Here is a 21,133-nt window from a genome sequence, read left to right as displayed (position 1 = left end):
ACAAAGCCACAAAACTACACAGTGGAGCTTGTTCCTAAATCTTTTCTCTTAGCTATATAAAGAGAGCCAGACATATCCATAAATACAGCCACACCCTCCCTTCTCTATATGGTCTCTCTCTAGCTAGCTAGTGCATTCCTTCAGTGGAAAATCCCTCAAATCTTCAGCAATGCTCTTTCTTTTATATCTTCTACATTTTACCATCCAGGCCAGTTTCAGAAATATTTTCTTCCCTCACTTACCCTGCAACTGACAGACATGTACACTACCTATACACATACATATCAAACTGCATTTTCCTCTTATATTTAAACATTCTCTGCAGTACTCTGATGTCACAGATGGTGTCTCCGCACAATAGTCTTGCTTCAGGACACACACACACACACACACACACACACACACACAGACGTAACTAAATAGCCATCAAATAGCTCCAGTATTGCTATGACTGCATGTGCCCTTTCCACCCTGAAAGCATTAAAAATCCCAGAATGCCGCACTTGTAGTCTGGGCCTCCTGCCACTTGAGGTGACCTTTTCACCCTAGGCTCAAACACTCTCCCTTATCTTCATTTGAATTTGATGTGTGTATAAATGTACTTAGGTTATTAAATGTTCTGGAGCTTTTATAAAACTGTCCTTGGCTCTAAAAGCTGTTAGGCTATTTCTGGCCATCACATCTCATATAAATAAGACCGTAAAACTAAATATATAACAAGTGTATGTGCACATATAGTCTAGACAGTTATATGATTATATATATATATATATATATATATATATATATATATATAAGCATTCAGTTCTTTTTAAATATTGTATATGTATTTATATATATATATGTATTTATATGTAGTATAACTGCACTTTGTGATATCGATCCCATACAGACAGAAATGCATAAAATAAATGAGGGAGTTCTCTTTACATATTGTTTTCATTTCTTGCAGTTAAAAAATCCTGTAATGGAAGCCAAGTAAACTCGGTGACCTTTCAGATTGTCTGAGGGTGAAATCACACAGAGAAGGAGATTTAGGAGGAATTCTGCAGGGTGCACATGCAAACCCCCCAACCACAAAACACAGATTTGAAAAGTGTTATATATCATTTTCAAGACTTTACCTGAAGAAATGTCTATATATTTCCACTGTCATAAGAGATGAATTGACCGAGGGTAAATTGACTGAGGGTTAATTGGTTTAGTATTTGAGATTCATGATTTACCAGTCAAGTTTATAGCAGAGCAGTTGTCCATAAATGTATACTTTAAGTGCCTGAGCTACTGAAGACCATATAGCATACACACACGCACTCTTTTTATCTCCCTCTCTCCCTTCCCTTCATCAACAGTTCTTGTGTTCTCGATGAAAATGATACATTTACCCTGAAATGTCTGTTAGCACAATAGGCATAGGATACAATTCTGGAGGGTTTTGTGGTGTTAATTTAAGAGGTTTGAACCCCAACTCTGCTAATCAATGTGGCAACCAGATGGGTGAAATGTGCTAATCTGTTTGGCACTATTCCTTGTTATGTCACACAATATCTTGGTTTTAAATTCATGAGGCACATTGTACATTTGTTAAACTGCTTAGGAAATCTATATCTGGTCCTATTCAAATGATATAATTCATGCAATTGAGAACAAGCATTCATACATTCTCCTTCATTAAAAAAGTTACATATTTACACATAAACACACCCATACCTCTGCTCTCCCTTTAGCAGCTCATTAAAAATCCCAATGTTTAGAACAAAGGATATAATCCTACACACACACACACACACACACACACACACACACACACACACACACACACACACACACACACATCTCCAAAATCCTTGAATTACAATGCCATCTACTGCTCAGATTGTGAAATGACCACTTATCCAGACACACGTAGGCCCACAGGCATACGTGCCCATTTGCACGTGCACACACTCCCATGGCACAGTATGAATTAAACACTCAGAAATTCAGTGTATTCATATGATTTTTTTTAAGGCTTAAATTACTAGAGGAATATAATCAGGATATCAAATTAGAGCACAAAATATTTAAGTAGTTGATTGATGACATGATTTAAATCTGTTTATATGATTACAAAATTGCTATTCTGATCATTATATTGATTAAAAAAATGTACACGCTCATGTAAATCAGATGCTCCTAATATACTCATTTAGCCTCAGTTTTAGTTCAGTTTGGCATTTGGTCAAAGCATTATTTGACGAACAATAAACAACAGTCATTCATTAGGTGGTACTTCGTTGTCAAAAGATACATAAAGCGGCATATTTGAAGCTCCATTTCTGACCCACCCTTCACTGGACCAAGTGAATGTGCAAGGTCTTTGGTAAGATGGCTTTGTTCCTGAAGAGCCCCAGAACCATTAGATCGACAGTTGTGTTTTAATTCATGGTCCCTTTAATGAAAGGTTCTTTGTCCTCCCTCTGAAAGTCAGTGTGGATCCACCTGAACTCAGATTAGTCTGAGATTGTCCCAAATTAGTATTTCTCCAGTGCCAGCCTTGACCCCGCCTGCCCAGTATCAGTCTTAACCCCGCACACCTCTCCAGTACCAGCCCTGCCTGATACTGTCAGTGCCATGAAAGTCAGACTAGTGTTTGACTCTTTAAATCTCTTGATTGATGGCACTGTTAATTATCAGAATCCTGCAGCTCTTCCTCAGTGCTAATGAAGGTCGGGATTATGTCAGTGGTGCCGTAGGAACGATGGGGGCTGAACCCACCCGATGACTCAGAGGCAGTGTCAGGATTCAAAACCTTAGGAAGGTATACCTGAAAAGGGTAAAAAGCAGCTTTACATATTCCCTCAGTAAAAATGTACATTTTGGTATAATAATAATTTACTAGGTCATTAGTCTCGCATTACAGCTTGCGCTCCAACTTGGAAGGACATTTGGTTGTCTTAAAAATTGACCTTCTAAGTGGCCTCTGGTTGCCTGTGATGACGTTCATCGTCTATCGCCATAAAGTCCCAACTAAGCCTTTAAGTCCAACCAGATAGTCTGTTCCCTAACAGCTTGATTGACATTTAAAGCATTTGGCAGATACTCTTATCTACAGCATCATATTTATTAGTATGACAGAACATGTGCTCCCCTAGGAATTGCATCCATGACCTTGGCGTTACTAGCAACATGGTTTACCTGATTAGCTACAGGACCTCTTGATCTATAATTGTGTCACAAATTGTGCAAAATCTTTTCCCAAAACATATATGAATAACTCTTTGAATCACTGAGTGGCTCCTATTTGCAAAAATAAAATGGCGGGTTAAGGAAGGAATAAAGGAACGCTGTAGTGCTAAACGTCCAGGCATTATTGTGGTGTAGGTGATCAATATACATTTGTACAGTCGTGGGCAAACTGGAGAATTTTTATAGTTTAGTGTTCTAGAACAGTGAATGAACTGCAAACTCACCAAGTTAGTGGAACTTTCTGAAGCTTCATCAATTGGCTCCTTATCTTCCCCCTTAACCTATGCATACATACACACAAATACAGACTGAGATGCACTTGAACCAGAATGAATACATATGTGAACCTGCATGTTAAAAAACACTATGTTGTGCAGTGTTCATACAAACATACATTACACTGACCTATATAAATCAATCAATTATTAAAACTAGGACTGTGCCTAACCATGAGCCTTATCCTTTTATGTGGTGGTTAGGCTCTTGTTACTGGGGATTTGTAAAATATCCTGTACATGGTTGTTATTGTGGCATTCTACTTCCATGTGGGGAGAATGAGACTCCAGTCGCCAGAAGGAGTAAAAACTGTGAGCTTACAGCATAGGTATGAGGACTGAGGTATTTGAAATGACCAAAGCAGGTATAACCAATGCCAATGAAAATCGCTGCACACAGAACCACCAACGTGAAGAGAGAAGTAACAGCCATGAAACCTGAAAGCAAAACATCCATACACCCACACAAGCAAACACAGACATGCACATAATTAATTATAATTACTGAGAAATAAATTATAATTAGCTAGTCATTGTATTGCTGGGTTGTTTTTTTTTTACCTGCCCTCAGGACAGAAAAGAAGTATAGCCAAAACAGGCAGATGATTGGTGCAGCAAGGGCTTGATTGACAGCTCCCATGTGCACCTGTTGATCGAGGCAGGCAGGCAAGTAGGCGAAGAACAGATTGTGTTTGTCCACCAGGTGTTTTAACATCATGTACAGAAAGCCTACACACACACACACACACACACACACACACACACACACACATTTTTATTTATATTTATATTTATATATATATATATATATATATATATATATATATATATATATATATATATATATATATATATATATGCACATATTTTACGTACGCACAGATGCACATGCGTTATTCCCAATTGCCTAAACTTTAGAACCAAATGTGCTGTTGCTGCCTAAAACTCTCCAAACCACAACTTGGCACTTCATTTCTAAAAGGCCCACAAACAATGACATTAAAATACTGACTAATTTTTCTCAGTTCTGCAGAAGTGACTGTATTTTACTCAGAAAAAAAGACCAGCATCTCAAACCAACAGAAAGGAACAGGGCCAACTGTTTGGAGCATGACAACATGGTGCACTCACTGCATTCTATTTTCATTCAGCTGCTGTTTCTTTACAATTTGTTAACCAGTTGCCTGAGTTATGCGGACTTTCTTCCCGAAAGTCTTAAGCCATAGCGCAGAGTTTGCCAGCAAAGATACAGCAGCCAGGTTTTGATGCTGTAAAGCATGCAGAAGCATCTCCTTTCCTCTCCCAGTCTGGATGACTGCCAATCGCACTTTTTAACATCAAACATAGCGTTCGCATTTTGGATAACATGTTCCACAGCTGGCTCATATGCCCAGTGAAAACAAAACATCCCAGACAGTCTTGGCCCTAGTCATCAGAGGTCTGTGCCTTCATACATGACTGGGCCATGCACAACTCCCACCCCAGAGTCTTTCTGATGGAGTCATAAACACATTCAACCATCTCAGCAATGTTAGGCCTACTACCTACAGTGCATGTGATGGTCTACATAAACCATTTATAAAATGTTTACATGACATACAGGACATAATGTCTATATAAGTCTTGTAGCAAGCATGTTACTCATTCATTGCAAGTCTCAAAGCCCCCTGATCAAGCAAAACACTCATCTGAGGCAGAGAACAAGGATCATTCATACACTAGGGTGGTAATTTTATTTAGATCATAGGTGTACAGCCAGCTTCTAATGGAATGAGGCAATTGTAACCAAATTTCTAATCTGCAGTGATGGTCCAAATCAGCTCTATTTGTTTACAAATGTATTCTCCAAGTCTCTGCAAACTTCTTCCCCTCTCTGCCTCCCTCTACTCACTACCTCTTCCTATACAACAACTGAATAATGTCAGTGAAAATGTAGGAGGGGGCAGCAAAAATCAGACAGCAGCCAGGTACACATGTTGTGGTCTTACCGAATGGTACTATAACAGGACAGGTGATGCTGTAGGCGACGATGACTGTGAAGACACACAGGGTCCATCCATACATGGCGCCATATTCAACCTCGTATGCTTGATTCTTCACACAGGACACAAGCAGAAATGGAAAGAATCAAAAGGTTATAAAAGCTTTAATAAACTTTTAATTTTCAACAGTGAAGACAAGAGATACTGCAGAGATGGAATGAAGGAATCTACATGAGACTCAAAAATAAGGGAAAGGTCAAAGGGTAAAGTGACAATGGATACAGAGGAGGTTTATATATAAAACACCACAGCCCTAGAAGTCAAAAACCTTTTTACTTATGCCATTCCATCAGACCTTATACCTATGTTATATCTATGTTAAAGGTCCCTGAGGGATGAAGAGCATGAGGGGTAGCATGGTTTCTTTTTATTTAAATAAATTCACCAAATGAAACAGGAATGTTGTACATCTGTGTTCAGAGTTCACTGGCTAACCTGTTTCACGTATTTCCTCTCTGCGGCTGAGCGTGCGAAGGCCATGCGCACTGCATAGAGCAGTAACCCTGGTAACCGCAGCAGCTCCATCCCGGAGCCCACAAACGCAGCAGCAATCACGTAATTCACAAAGAAAGCACCCTGGTCTGGCAAAAACACGCACCTGAGGCAGAAGACAGGGGTCTTTAAGGGGAGGGATTCAGAGGAGAGGGATCATCCGCACTGTTCCACAGTTAGCTAGACTTGAAGAAACCGAAGTGGGTGAAGTCAAGGCAGAATGGAGCACTCCGAAAGAAAGGAAAACCTCACTTACTCAAACCTCAGCTTCCGTGATGACTGCTCATCAAAGAGCCAACGGAAAAACACATCCAAACTGTCAAGGAGAAAAGCGCAATATTCAACAAGCCTGATAAGGACATAACCATGTTAGACTGCACCCTCACTATGACACTATAACAGTGGTATTGTAATGTCTACCATATAAATGACTCCTCAAATAAACTAGGATTATTTTAGGTACTAATCCAATAAAGGTTCCAATGTTGCTACATTCAGGTAATACATAATGCAGTAGCTCCTAATGTGGTAATGAGCAGGTGACTTCATTGTTATGTCACATGGGGTACACTCTCAGAGCACATTAGGGAAACAGGAAGTGGCATATATAAGGGAGGACTTGTTAAGGTGTGGTAAGCTGATTTCCATGGTGACAACTGACCTGGTGAGGCCCAGCGATGGCAGGATGAGCACCATAAAAAGCAGGAAGATGTAGAGCTTATACATCATACTCATGTTCTCACTCGACCTACAAACACAGCCAGGTTTTGATGTCGCATTTCAATCTTAGACACACAAAGTTTGTTTGTGTATATGTATGTATGTATGTATGTATGTATGTGTGTGTGCGCGTGTGTTCATGCTCATGTGTACTTGGTCCAATGGGCCTCCAACAGTGTGGAATAATAGACTATAGTAGGCAGCAGTGCTGAGAAGGACCACAGCAACAAAGTCGGGAAGAACTGACTGATAACAGCACTCTGGTGGGTCACAGACACAAAATACAAACAACAAAGGATCAGAAAACAACACAATACTGCACAGAAAAACAGCCACACTACTGGTTAGCATGTCTACTGGTTACAGCGGTTAACAAATCCTAGTGTCACATTCTGGCTGTTTCATAGAATGTGTTGTGGCAGATTGTAGGTAGAGTTGTAGAAGAATTGCAGTGCTTGGATGTGAGTTATACTGTAATTATACAGTTACGCACGTTTAGGTAATAGATAGGCTTTGTGACATTAAACTTGTCCATGGTGGAGATGATTATCGACGGAGTGGTGAGGAAGAAGAGCAGGATGAAGAGCAAGATATTGATCAGCAGACATCGAGACCACCAACACAACCCCTTCACCGACAGATTTTCCCTAAGAAACAAAAGGGCAGCTTTACAAAATGTGGGGACTCTGTCAGGACTCCATGTGTTACAACACTGTATAAGATTTTAGGGAAAACACTTTGCACATGACCTACCAGTAGATGTTGTTAGGATGGCTGGCATAGCTCACTCTCCACTTCTTCACTTTCAGGTGTTCACTAGTAGATGAAGACTGAGGTTCTCCACCACAGCAGTATCTTCCTCCCCTGACCATACGCTCACCATTCATCTCCCCAGTACCCGTTCTGCATTCCAAAGCATTGAAGTCCTTCAGGATGCTGGGGGAGCCGGGAGGGGGGCGGGAGACAGACTTTCAAAACAGTGCAGCTCTACATCAGTTTTTTACCGGCACACTCAATTATTCAGTGTTTAACAATACCTGTTAAACTCAGGTTAAACTCTGGCTCATGTTCACTGGTCTGACTGGTCAGTCATAAAAATGTATAGTTCTGTCAGCCATTTTTATGCTCTGTTGTTAATTTCCAGATAATTTAGTCATCACCAGTGCAAAATAACTGAATAAGGTATTGTGTCACAGGACAAAAGCTCAAATCTGGGGGGGGAATGTCTTTAAGGCAGACATCATACAACACTGCTTGCTGTTCAGACTACCAGCAGATAACGCAATGGCTACTCACTGAGCTGCCATGGATTCAGTCTGCAGTGTGACAAAAGCCATTCCCAGTGGACGCTGTGCATTTTCCTCTATGTGACTATTCAAATTCTTGTCCAGGCAAGCCACCTGAGAACTGTAGTACTCCATAGCATCAACCTGCACATATATGCACACACAAACATGTCTCTTAGACATATCTCACACATCCACACACACAACTAACGGTTCAGTCCACATTACCCCTTCGCATCCTCGGCATGTGCAACAGCAGCAGAGATGTCCACATGGCCTGGGGTGGATGACCTCCTGCCTCCCGTAGCGTTCCAAGACCTTGCTGTAATATCGCAGGTTTTTCTCTGCTCGCTTCCTGTTTGATATCACCAAACAGTATGAATCTAACTGAAACCCAACACACTGTAACCAAATAACTGCAACTCCTGCATCCTAAAACACCATTCAAGGTTACCAAACTGTGAAAACGATATAACACTCGCAGAGAGAGCATGTAAAGGCCTTTTCTAAAAGAAATGGAAAAACATGGTGCAGCTACAGCAATACAAATGGCATTACAAAACAGTGACAGTTACTGTTGCGAAAAGACATTGCCAAGAGGATCTGATACTACCCCCATGCTCGTGTCCATCACCAAAACAATGATGGGCTGCATTTAAATGAATATTTTAAATTAATCTAAATACTGATTTAAGTTTTCTGATCACGGTATTGTACCACTTATGTTTTAAAGGCACCGAAGCAGTAAAATGGTGTTACCTGAATCAAAAGACACCACAAATCAACTAGTTGTATCTGAGGTTTTCCTTACCTCTCTGTTGTCAGGTAGATGAGCTTCCTCACATCGTAGCAGAGACGAATATCAGTCACAGTGCATCTTGGGTAAGCCTCTCTGCATGTACAGCCGAAGACAAGCCCATTTAAAGCAGAGAGCATGTATAATACAATTACAACACATTCAGAACAATTTTATTAATAACAATGGGAACACCCATTAAGGATAACTTACAGTGCATTCCATTCTATGACTGATGATATAATAATTAGCAACATCCCACAAAGCATACTAACTTTTGTTGCTCAATGCAGGGTGGTTAACTGCTCTCAAAATTGTTCCCACTTACGTGAAGTGTATCCTTAAACTCTCCTCTTTGGCTGTGAGGGGGATGAAGCATACAAACAATGTTGATCTGGCCTGAGGACAGCAAAACAGAAACTGCATAAATGTAAAAAAAAACACATCTGTTAAATCTGTGTGTGTGTGTGTGTGTGTGTGTGTGTGTGTGTCTGGGTGTGTGTGAACAGGATATGTGAGACATGGAGGGAAGTGTGCAACATGAAGCGAACCTAAGAAAGAGGTACTGGTGATGATTAGACTTAAAAACATTTATATGACACCTATGATCTACTTTACCAGCAATATACCAGCAAATCAGCAGTAAGAAATTTAAAGACCATCAAAAACAGTTTAATTATTTTTTACATTATTTTAACTGTTTACTAAAAAACTGAAAGAAATTCATGTAATTGGCTAAAGTAATAGTAATTAAAGGGTAATTAAATAAGATAATAGCAAAATGGATTAACAGTCAATCAGCTACTTGCAATAACTACTAATATCTTGCATTGTGACTAATCACTAGTTGATACTGGTTGTTGTCTTATTGTATCTTCCTCTCGCCCACTCATTGGCAGTGGCAAAGCAATAGAGAGAGCGAGAGTGATGTTTGTGTGTAAACAACTATGTGTGCTCACTGTCTCCCTCCTGGTACACTTCATTGATGAGGTATGGTGCCTCAGCAACGCCACTGTGAGGATGAGGTACAGAACCGCAAATACTGTGTGTAGCCAAAGCAGTTTATCTCTGTGAAGCAAAAGCATAAACAGTTTAGCTTTCACAAAGGCACATATGGAAAGATTTTTAAAAATAAATAAATAAATAAAAAACCTAAGCCATTCGGTTTCCCTCTCTGATGCTCTTAGCTGGTGAATTTGGAATTTTCCAAATATATTCAACATTTTGGGAGACATTACATTCAACAAAGAATTTATACTTGATAACTGACTGAACTTCCTTAAGTCTCGATCACATGACTATCATACCCGGATACCAGGTACCAAGGTGCTGTTCTGTATTTTCCGTCTGAACTGAATTGAAACCATCCATCTGGTTTGGGTGCCGTTAGCTTTCAGTGCTAGCTTCAGCATGCATCATTTCCAATGCGCCACTGATTCGACTGGTCAAACATTTTTTTCCACCTTCGTTACAAAAAGAAAGAAAGGAAAAAAGGAGAAAAGAAACGGCTGCCAGGACTGGGCTCTAGATGACTGACGATGGTATCGGGAATCATGGAGGTATTCGACCCAGCCCGAAAAGGGTCGAAACATCTGCTACTTTTTTTAATGAGCAAACCAATCACAAGGGGAAGAGAAGCTCTTCTGAGGGTTGTCAGTTTCCCAGTGTTGCTCTAAAGATTAGTTTCATTTTTCACATTAGCCACTTTCTTTCTCAAAAACAAAACAAAACAAAACAAACAAACAAAAAACAGTCTATACAAAAGTATATCACATTTGTCTCATAACCTGTTTTTTCTTTTTATTTTGTAGTCCTTGCCCTACGACATTTACTATACATGTTATTTTTTTGCACTGTGAAATAAAATTACTGCAATTTAATCATCAATCAGTAATAGCTACTGGACAATGGTATATTTCATAAGATCTCACATGCCTAGACAGGGCATTGCTATTTTAGTTTTTATGATGTGATGAAGTGTCTCTAAGCAGACATTGCTACTGTTTTCATGAAGCAAGCTCAATAGCAGCCCAAACTCCATCATCATCATCAGACACTTTGTTTCACAAATCAAGTGATGCTTGTGATTGTGGGCCACACTTTTTTCATTCCAAATAACATTGACTGTAGTCCACCCATGTTTTAGAATAAAAGGGCACTTTTGGATGCTGTACAGTAACAGGGCTCTTACCCTCATTAGGCTGATTAGTACTTAATAATGGTGCTGTTTTTCAGTGGTGCCTTGTAACTAAAGAAGCATATTCAAATGAGAATACTGAACTTCTGTAAATCATTACATCACAGCAACCAATTTAATTAGAGATCACTATAGTATAAACTACAAATTAACTAATTCCACATAAGTATACAAGCACGTCAGCAAGCATACATACCCCTGCTTAAGATTTCCAATGGTTGTTCTGCCAAAGTTATAAGGATCACTCCCTATAACAGAATATATTCATTGGTCACGTACAGTGCCAACATGGAGAGTAAAGCTGTGAACCACTGGTTCCAGCCAACCGATTAGACTTGTCTCACCACTTCACCCACTTATTTGCATGTCTTCACCCAGGTGTAATGTGATTAGCCTCTAACAGGGATACACTTTTCTTGCAATGAGTTAATGAGAATCTTCATGCATTCAGTGCAAACTACATCTCTAGCACCAGTTACTGCAAATTATTATTTGCAACAAAAAAATGCACATGCAAGCCTTGGCAAAGTGAAGGTTCTTTTTATTACATTATTATTTAGTCTTGTGTGATTTTGCTTGTGAAAGGGTGCATACGTACATATGCCCACACGTGTGTGTGCATGTGTGTGTGTGTGTGCGCGCGCGCGAGTGCTACACACCCAGCAGGTTTCCAGACAAGTTCACTGGGAGGATGACAGAGACAGACAGCACACACATGAGGAGCAGCAGAATGATGAGATGGCGCTGAAAGGACAAATAATGTACAGCATCCATCCCACACTTCTCTTTCACCATTGGTTCACTGCAAACACACACACACACACACACACGACTCTAAACATTCCCACCCTATTTAGAGTAAAATGTAAATTACTTTCATTCAAACAAAACAACACCGAGTTTCCCAAAAAGCAACTCCATAATAGAAGTGCAAAAAAGTGCTACTTTTACAAGTGAGTTCTTCTACGATAATCAGACAGCCAACTGACGAGTATATATTTTTTAGTTTTGTCCGAATTGTGATATTATATTATATTCATGTAAAATATTTAAAATCAGAGTGTAAAAAGCTTTGCAATGTTCCAACTAAAACAGTGACAACAGTTTCCTGTACAAACTGGCACAAACTAAGCCCCAAAATGGCTGCATCATTTCTACTACATGAAATAATGGTTACATAGGCCCAGACTCAGACTAAGCACTACTGCTTTAAGGAATAATCTAAGTAGAGTTTACCAAGTGTAAGATGCACTTAAGATTTAGGATGTGCTTTGTGCGGCGATGTTTTCAGGAACTCGTGCCATGCTTTGTGTTTTGATTCAACATAAAATTTCATGTATTAGGGGAAAAAAATACACTCACTCCATTCGGATGATGAAGGTGAGCCAAGAACAAAATCCCTGTGAGAAAGAAGTATGACATCATCCAGGATGTGATGAGGATGATGATGAGGGTGATGACAATCACAGATACTTAATAAGATGCTCAAACTTACCCTCTCATAATCAGGTTCCTCAGTGGACATGAATGATGTCATCCTACCGTAGCGACGTCTAGAAACGTCACTGAACCTGCAGTTACCAAAGTTACTATTATTATCTGAAGTAGCTGGGTGATGTGCTTTTATTCTAGTTTTATAAGCCCATTCAATTACTTTATTATTTATTTTCTATAGGATGGAAAAAGTACTTATCAAGGTTATTAAGATCAATAATTATCTGAAGCATCTGAATCTGAAGCAAAAACATGTTTTAACACGTTTTCATGTTAACCCACATTCAACTAGACACAAAGTGTTAGCTACACTACAGTAATGTGACAGCAGAACCAAAAGAATGAAACAAATAAACATTTCATTCACAAAGGTAATTTAGAGTTTATGTAGATTTGTTAAGTTAAATTAACTTAAATTAAATGTAATAATTAAACCAAATCATGTTATATCACTGCCATTTAATAATAACTATCTTTCCTGAATGAAGCTATAGATAATTTATGATAATTATACAATTATTGCACATTCTATCATATAATGTTATATTACACACCCTTCAGCCTCTGCTACTAGTGCCAGTCTCCCATGATCCCAAAGTTTCCTTCTGATGCATGAAAACATTAGCAGCAGTATCTGTAGAAAGATGTGGTTCAGAACATTTTCACCAAATACTGCCTGAGAAAATCATGCAAAGGTTTAATTAGAATAAACCTTTCACACACACATGCTGTTTAACATAGAATCACAAATATAACAAAAAAAAGAATCTGCTTAAAGTTCATATACTGATAACTCTCAATGAGTCATGTTTAGGTACAGCACCAGCTGAAATTTTGCTACTTGCCCATTGCAAGTGTGGACCAATCACAAAGACTTTTCTTTTTCATTCTGAATTACAAGTTAGGTATTGCGCTATGCAAGGACCGCAAAGTGAAACACATTTTAGGAGCATGTCAATATTAAGCAGTGGCAAAATTAGAATCAGAATTATGAGCATAGTACAAAAACGTAAATAATCAAATGCCAGGGACAACATTAATGTCTTGCTGTTGGGGTTGCTGCATGCATTTCTGTTTGCTGAGTGTGGATCAGATTAGTGGGGCAGGTGATCACGCTGCCCACTAGTTTCTGTGGTTTAAAGAAATAGTGTGAAGGGTGATTTGATCCTGGCAAAACCCTGGCTGGAAAACCAGACAGTGGATATAATGAGAGCAATATTTTGAGTTTAAAAAGTTCATTGAGTTGAATGGGCCAGAGTCATGAACAGTACCAGAATAAGAGACACTTGATCTCAGAGCTCTCTGCTAGTTACTTGTGTCTTTTAGATTTAATTTTAAAATCCTATTAGTTTAAAATGTCTACACGGTCTTGCCCCTCTCTACCTCAGAATCGTGGTAGTCTAATTTTCTGCCAGATCATGAAAACTATTACACACTTAACTTGTTTGCTTTTAGCTATTATGGTCCTAAACTCTGGAATTCCCTTTCAGATTATTTGAGATCCACCGACACACTCAGCACTTTTAAAAAGAGAACCAAGACTCGTAATCATCACTGCTATTAACTAAGATCTTATATTTTAATGTGTATGTATATATACATATAAATAATTATGTTTATTCTCTTTTTCTTTGTAAAGCAATTTGCAAACCCGTTTTTAAAGGTACTCTGTAAATCCCATACAGACCCAAGACTCACCAGGAAGACAATAAAGTCAAGCAGCAGAACTATGGGTACTCCTCCAAACTGCACTCCCACCAGCACAGTGCTCTGGGTGGCACTAAAACAGCTGTTGTCCATATGCAGAGTACCGTTATCCTCCAGCAGGGGGAAACGCTTCCACCACTGTGAGGCCATTTGCTATCCTAAGAGAAAAAAATTAAGATCTTTAACCAGACAGTCTAGGCAAAACTTAGCATCTAACGGTACAAGACATGGTCCTAGGCATGAAAACTTTCATAGCAGAAGAGGTTTTCATCTCAGTTAATAATATCAGTTTGTAATTGGAACCAAAATGACCATAATGGATAACACAAAGATTCATTATTTTGGCTGTGACCTGTACACTCTGAAGGCATTATCATTTCTCCCTCAACAATGCACTAATTTAGTTATTTCCATGCTTTTTGCAGGATTTTCACCACATTTTGTGACAATGTGTTAAATTGGCTTGATCATCCTACTCTTTGATGTTTGTAAGCAAAAGTTTTACAGCCATAAGCACACCCCACCACTTTTTTAGTGTAATCAGCTATGTTGAGCAATAAAAGAAGAAAGCTTAAAGAATTTCCCAAGGCAAAGGCTAAGTATCAGTATTCTTTATTTGGGCTTTTGGTGACTTATCATTTTGTTTATTTAATATTGTTGAACTTTATGAATATCATTTACTGCATGTGGAGCAATTCAAAGTGAAAGTGGGCATTTAGTAAAAATTCAAGCAATATAGCCAAAGTGCTACATTTTCACTTTGTAATTCACATAAATTGGCCCCTTCTTCAAATGACTAGGCCTGGCTATTATAGAAACAAAAGGAGAGTTTTTACGAAACGACACAGAAGAGCAAAAGCAGGCTTAGACTGCGCCCTAAAAGCCCGAGGATGTATGGTTTATTCTGACAATACGCTATGATTAATAATACGACTTTATCACAAGTTATCCGGGATTTTTTTTTACTCCTGTCATACAACTGCAGCCTTAGACATGCAATTGGAAAGCATTTGGTAATATGTTTCTGGAACCTAATGCTATCAAATAGAAGAGTGTTTACATTTAGTTATTTGCATTTGTCGTGTTGTCATGTAGTGACTGGACCAGCTAATTTCTCCGAGGACATCAGACTCAAATCGTTTTCATTTCTGTCCTTGTCAGTGCGTCAAATAAGACATTTAACAACTGTTAAGAACAGTAACAATAACGAACTGCTCTGACTATCTGTTGCTCACACAAATGTAACAATATATTTCCGTGTATGAAACTTGCAGATTACTAGATGGCGGAAAGTAGATTCGTAACAGCTGTTGCAGTAACAGCGATTGGACAATTATAGACTATAGGATCGCAATTAATAAACGAAAACACTGGCTGATTCACAATGTCAAGCTGTAAAATGTCCTAGCCGGGTTGTCTTACTTTAGAAACCTCTGGAAAAAGTTCCATAAGTTAACGGTAAAAATAAATGCAAAGTGGTGGCGCCGATCTTAATACCCTTATCTTAAACATGAACATGCGAGTGTCCAGTAAAAATACCTCGTTTGCTCCAATCCTCAAGTCTAAAGCCGGAGTGCGAGCCAGAGTGCCGTTCTCTGCCTGGAGTCAGTGAAGTTGCACATCCGTGTTTGTGCAGACATTTTATGCCACCACTCACATGGTGAAAAACGTTTTTGCTCACTACTGCGTCTACTTCGCAACTGAACGCTGGAGCAACGCACTAACGCAAGGGCTAACGCGCTGTCTTTTCCCTTTTCTACAGTGTGTCTCTACTGGTCGGTTTCAATCAGTGGAACAATAATTTAAAACTATTTAATCTATCTCATTCCCATCTGACAAGGAAGAGAAACTTAAATATACGATCACGCCAAGATAAGGGGCGTTTTCGAAGTAAAACATGCGATACGACTGCGTCACTTCCGTTCACTTGTAGCAAACGTGTTAAAAACTCAAAAGCTCGGCTTCTTACGTTTCTCTGTTGCTAATGCAGTTTTGATTGAGTTACACAAGGATACATACCTTCAGACGAATGTTCGTTAATATCAGCAGCTGGCCTACTTTCGGAGGCTTAAGGCAATTTGGGGGTCAAACAACTGAAGCAAAACCTTTTATAGATATTGAAAAACTTGTTCGGAAAGTTTACCTCAGAGGTTCTCAGTCCCAGTCCTGTAGGCCCCACATGCACGTTTTCACCATCACATTTTACATAGCTTGTCATCAAGTTGATCAGTGGTCTGAGAAAGATGCCAAAAAAAGGGAAACCACAAAAACTGCATAAGGCCGGAGGTTAAAGACAGGCTTAAGACATGTATATTTTCATTTTAATTGAAGTACAACTGCATTTTAGAAAACTGATGTGCTGGACCATAAACAAAATCCACAATGCTCTAAAATCTCTACGTAGGATCACAGACCTAATGAGCTTATATTTCTCATCTCATATGTCACCTTCATATTTATTTTGCAGTTCCTGATCAGTAACAAACAGAAAAAAATGTCAATGACACTGTTAACCCCATGAATTAAGTAGTAATGATTGATACATAGAACTGTGATAAAACACAATAATGTAAGTTTAATGTGTGGCATACCCAAGAATGCTTGATATCCCACGATATTATATGTAAATATGTTTGTTTACATCATATAATTTACTAAGAAAAACTGATTAGCGTAAATCTAGTATTATATTTACTGTTATGTAATGTTAATTTCTATGAAAATACCTTGTTTTGGGTAGTTATTTGTGGCTAGGTAATGGCCACTAAAATATACCACATAATTGTCTTAATTAATTATTAATTTTCACCCACATTATTATTTTATTACATTTTCAAAATAAACTTATTCTCACCTCTTTTATGGGGTGTGTGGGTGGAGAGAAAAGACATAACAACATAATGGTGTATTTTAAGACATTCTTTAAATTTTAATTCTGTTTAATTAGATTTATTTTATATGATGCACCCATACTATGTCAATATATGCAAAAAGACAACACTCAGTGATACTGTATAAAATAGCTGTAATTGTAATATATAAAGTGAAAATTCAAATAATAATTTATAACTGAAATGCAATTGATGAGTTTTTCTGAGTTTTTGTGTAATTTGTACATGAAGAACAATGGGTTATGTTTGTTTGAATCAGTTATCGTTTCTTCTTTTGACAAGCTCCCCACATTTAAATTGTATATGAAGCTGATTGAATATTGAGAGAGCAAAGAAGAAAGTGAAAGAAATAGACAGAGAGCAAGAAACCCTAGACAAAGAGAGACAGATAGAGAGACCTGTGCTCTGTGATGATGTCTCTTGTGCCTACGATGAGTCTTGACTGATTGACAGGTCGGCTTTATCTGTGCAATCTCGTCCTGTGCACGTTCTCATTCGTCTTTCGGTAGCCTCCCGTGCCACTGTCTGACGAGCAAATTAACCCCAGCAGCAGACTGGAGAAAGGGCCCGAGTCAGCTAATCAGTGCCTGATTACAGTGGCAACGCTCGGGGAGATGCTCAGGCAAAGGGGGCTGTGGGTGATTGGGCTTTCACAGCTCTGCTTTGTGTGTGTGTGTGTGTGTGTGTGTGTGTGTGTGTGTGTGTGTGTGTGTGCGCGTGTGTGTGTGCGCGTGTGTGTGCGTGCATTTTTTTCCCCATGTCAATCAGCCGACAGCTCAAGTGACAGCCGAGGAATACCAGCACAACACACTCCTAATCAACATGGCTATGATGTTGGCATGAGTGGCAAATGAACAGTCTCAAAGTGCATGAGAACATGCACATGTGTGCACACATGTGCACACATATCAAATTACATCCAGTCTCCCTCTGGTTGCTATACACCATAATGCATAGCACTGGCTGTATTTTTTTTAATTGTGAGAAGTAGCACTAATTGAAGCCTACACTAATTTGGACAAATGATGGTTTTCCACTGAGAAGGCTTTTAGTGCAGGTTTCTTATGAGACCTGATCCTTACAGACTGCATGTCAACCATAGAGCAATGAACATGTAGTGTGAAGAGCATACATATAATAAATTTAACCTGTTATTATCGAATTGCACTATTTTAATCATACAAAGTCATGCACATTCACATTGTTCTATAACATATCAGATGAGGTTTTGTGACACATTTCCCTTATTTTCTGATAGTGGTAAAATTTTGTCATTGTGTTTTTATAGCACTGAATTCCTTAAGTGTATTTAATCAGCAAATGTTATTAGAATATTATTATAACATAACTATTTAAAACTGCTTTGAACTGGACTCCATTATCCAAAACTTAGAACCACATAAACATTACTAAAGTGCTTTGTACAAAACACAACTACCATTTCTTAGATTTGCTCTCTAAAAATCTAACCGTTTTCATTTTTGTCAAAATGGTGCAGAGTTATGGAGCAGAAACAATGTTGGAGCCTATTTATTGTTCCTTAAAATTCTTGTTCAGCTAAAATATAAATTGCATTCACTTAGTGTGGATTATATGACATATCGCACTTCTTCAAAACTGAAAATGCAAATCATCAAGGCATTATACTCACAAAAATGCTGCCTGAAATACATCTAATTTTTATATAAACCCCCAGGTAAGCATGCAAATGCAATATATATGTTTCTGTTTCTGCAAATTCTTGTGAATCTATATTCCTCAGATACCATGGTGTGCTAAATAAGTGAGTTAACAAGTGTTACACTATACAGTTGTAAACTTATCAAAGGTTTATGGGTTTAAGAGGTTTTTTATAAGTTGTTCAGATAACAGCAACCTGCACATGCAGGCATCAAACACATAGCCACCATTTTATGCAGTATGGAGTCTACAACTCGTTTATTTCTAAGTCCAAATGGGGACTGTAGTAACCCATTATAGACATGTTCACTAGGAACCTTTATATCCCAAAGGCTTCTTCGGAAGCGATTAGGCCTGTTCTCATTACTTTTCCATTCCAGTTAAACTGTCCAGACTTATTAACGTGCTACTATACGTGAGACATCGTACACAATTAACACCACGGAGATGAAGTGTAATTGCAATTCCTGTGGTGGTCAAAATAATACTATATTGGGGGCACGAAGACCGTAAATTGATATGTTCCCAAGAATTGCATTTTTAATATGGCCACATATGCTATAGAAACAGCGAAGTGAAATTTGCAATGTAATTTTCCTAGGACTTTTCTATATCATTAGATTTGGCATGTTGGAGATGTGCCTGCCAGGTCAAATCCAGCACAAAGTGTTTATAAGTCGGCAATAGAGAAGTGTACATGGTTTTAGAAGGGTAAAGGGCTTTTTGTGCCTGAGAATTTTGACACTTTCCTAACATGCTGCTTATGAGATGGACCTTACATTTATCTGATGCTTTTGTCCAAAGCAACTTACAATTATGACTGAGTAGAACTTTGGCAATTAAGGGTTAAGGGCCTTGCTCAGATTTTCTTCTTAATCTCCTTCTGTAAATGGAAGTAAATCAGTAGTTTTAAAATATCGGTTCATAAATTATGATAATTTTACTTTACATGAATCTTATTTGTGCTGTCATTCCATAGGCAGACACATGGTTTTCTTGTGACTTGATGGGGGATGGGGGGGGGGGGGGGGGGTCGTCACCACTAGAGGGCAATGCTGCGCCAGGCATCAGTGACAGCAACAGCAGGGATGTAAAAAGGTTTTTTCACTGCCTTATGGGCTATTAAACTGTTTCTTTTATTAATACCCCATTCTTTATTTTCGTTGTTTGAATTTTCTACTGAGATACTGTGATACTTACAGCACAAACAGTGATCTCTGTCAAAGATCACTTCTTTAAAGTGTAAATAAGTAGAAGTGCCGTGAATATCTGTTTATGAAATAGGTCGCATAAACCTTTTATTAATCAAAGCTAATTTATCTGCTGAAAGAGTATCACAATATCTGACTTTAGCCAATTAATCTCTTTGAACCAAATATCACCATTAGGCCCAATAATGGCATGATTGCACTGGTTTTTTTTTTGTTGTTGTTGTTGTTTTTGTTTGTTTGTTTTTTGTTTGTTTGTTTATACGTGTTAGTTTTTTGTTTGCTGTTCTGAGTTTTTTTCTGTTTGTTTGTTGTCTTAAATGCATATGTCTCTCTCCCTCTCTCTCTCGGTGTGTGTGTGTGTGTGTGTGTGTGTGTGTGCGTGTGTGTGCGTGTGTGTGCGTGTGTGTGTGTGTGTGTGTGTGTGTGTGTGTGTGTGTGTGTATGTGCGCGCGTGTGTGGTTTTGTTTAGAGCGTGTGCCACTTTGACAGTTCCCCGGCCGGATACCTACTCGCCTCGCTCACTCTCTGGTGTCGAATAACTCCACCAGATTACCATGTGATTACCATATTATTACCATCTCATTACCAGACCGTGGCTGGTGATGATGTCTGTTGATTCAGTATTGGATAAACTCTTTCTACTCCCTCTTTTTTCATTCTGTCTCTCTTTTCCACATTCCAAAATGAATTATTCAGATTATCAACACATCATGTGTTGCATAAATGACAATGGATATATTCTGAAAAGAACTGACAAATTACACAAGACTTGTGCAAACAGCAAGATTAACATCATTACATTATATTAACAATGCCCATGCATGCATGTAAGGTATATAACCTCAGGTCCACATACTAATATAACCATCTGTATTACTATGCATTAGCATTTTTGTCTGACAACACATTTGTTCCTTTGGTTAGACAATAACAACATTCCATGTTGGAAACAAAGAACAATAGAAAAGTATGTATAAAGTATGTTGCCAAGTATGTCACATACAGGGCAAACATGCAAAGCTTTCAAGATAGAATATATGGGTTCTTCAGCCTGTAGGAAAGCCTATTTTGGCCGATAGGAAGTTACATAGAAGCTCTACAAAAATATAGATTG

At 38.5% G+C, this 21,133-nt stretch overlaps 1 protein-coding gene across 3 annotated transcripts; it reads right to left on the bottom strand.

The window, feature by feature from the left end:
* Positions 1-2,224: 2,224 nt before the first annotated feature.
* Positions 2,225-16,109, bottom strand: tmem63a (transmembrane protein 63A). Of its 3 annotated transcripts, XM_027011116.2 has the most exons (23): positions 15,777-16,109; positions 14,229-14,395; positions 13,085-13,164; positions 12,532-12,607; positions 12,399-12,436; positions 11,696-11,838; positions 11,233-11,284; positions 9,799-9,907; positions 9,168-9,238; positions 8,855-8,935; positions 8,272-8,398; positions 8,054-8,187; positions 7,511-7,693; positions 7,251-7,404; positions 6,911-7,017; positions 6,699-6,785; positions 6,294-6,353; positions 5,981-6,143; positions 5,492-5,597; positions 4,065-4,232; positions 3,826-3,941; positions 3,453-3,509; positions 2,225-2,806 (listed from the first exon to the last, which is right to left on the bottom strand). In XM_027011116.2, exons 2-23 carry the CDS (start codon positions 14,385-14,387, stop codon positions 2,666-2,668), a joined length of 2,412 nt encoding a protein of 803 aa, XP_026866917.1. In that variant the 5' UTR covers positions 14,388-14,395; positions 15,777-16,109; the 3' UTR covers positions 2,225-2,665. The 3 variants fall into 3 exon arrangements, with proteins under 3 accessions (XP_026866917.1, XP_026866919.1, XP_026866918.1); XM_027011118.2 differs by lacking the exons at positions 13,085-13,164; positions 14,229-14,395; positions 15,777-16,109 and having other exon boundaries at positions 11,696-11,780; positions 12,532-12,563; XM_027011117.2 differs by lacking the exons at positions 12,399-12,436; positions 13,085-13,164; positions 14,229-14,395; positions 15,777-16,109.
* Positions 16,110-21,133: the final 5,024 nt, after the last annotated feature.

Source organism: Electrophorus electricus, chromosome 2 (assembly GCF_013358815.1).
Source record: "Electrophorus electricus isolate fEleEle1 chromosome 2, fEleEle1.pri, whole genome shotgun sequence".
Taxonomy (NCBI): domain Eukaryota; kingdom Metazoa; phylum Chordata; class Actinopteri; order Gymnotiformes; family Gymnotidae; genus Electrophorus; species Electrophorus electricus.
The sequence above is the reverse complement of the archived record's forward strand: the minus strand, read 5'-3'. Positions and strand labels throughout refer to the sequence as shown.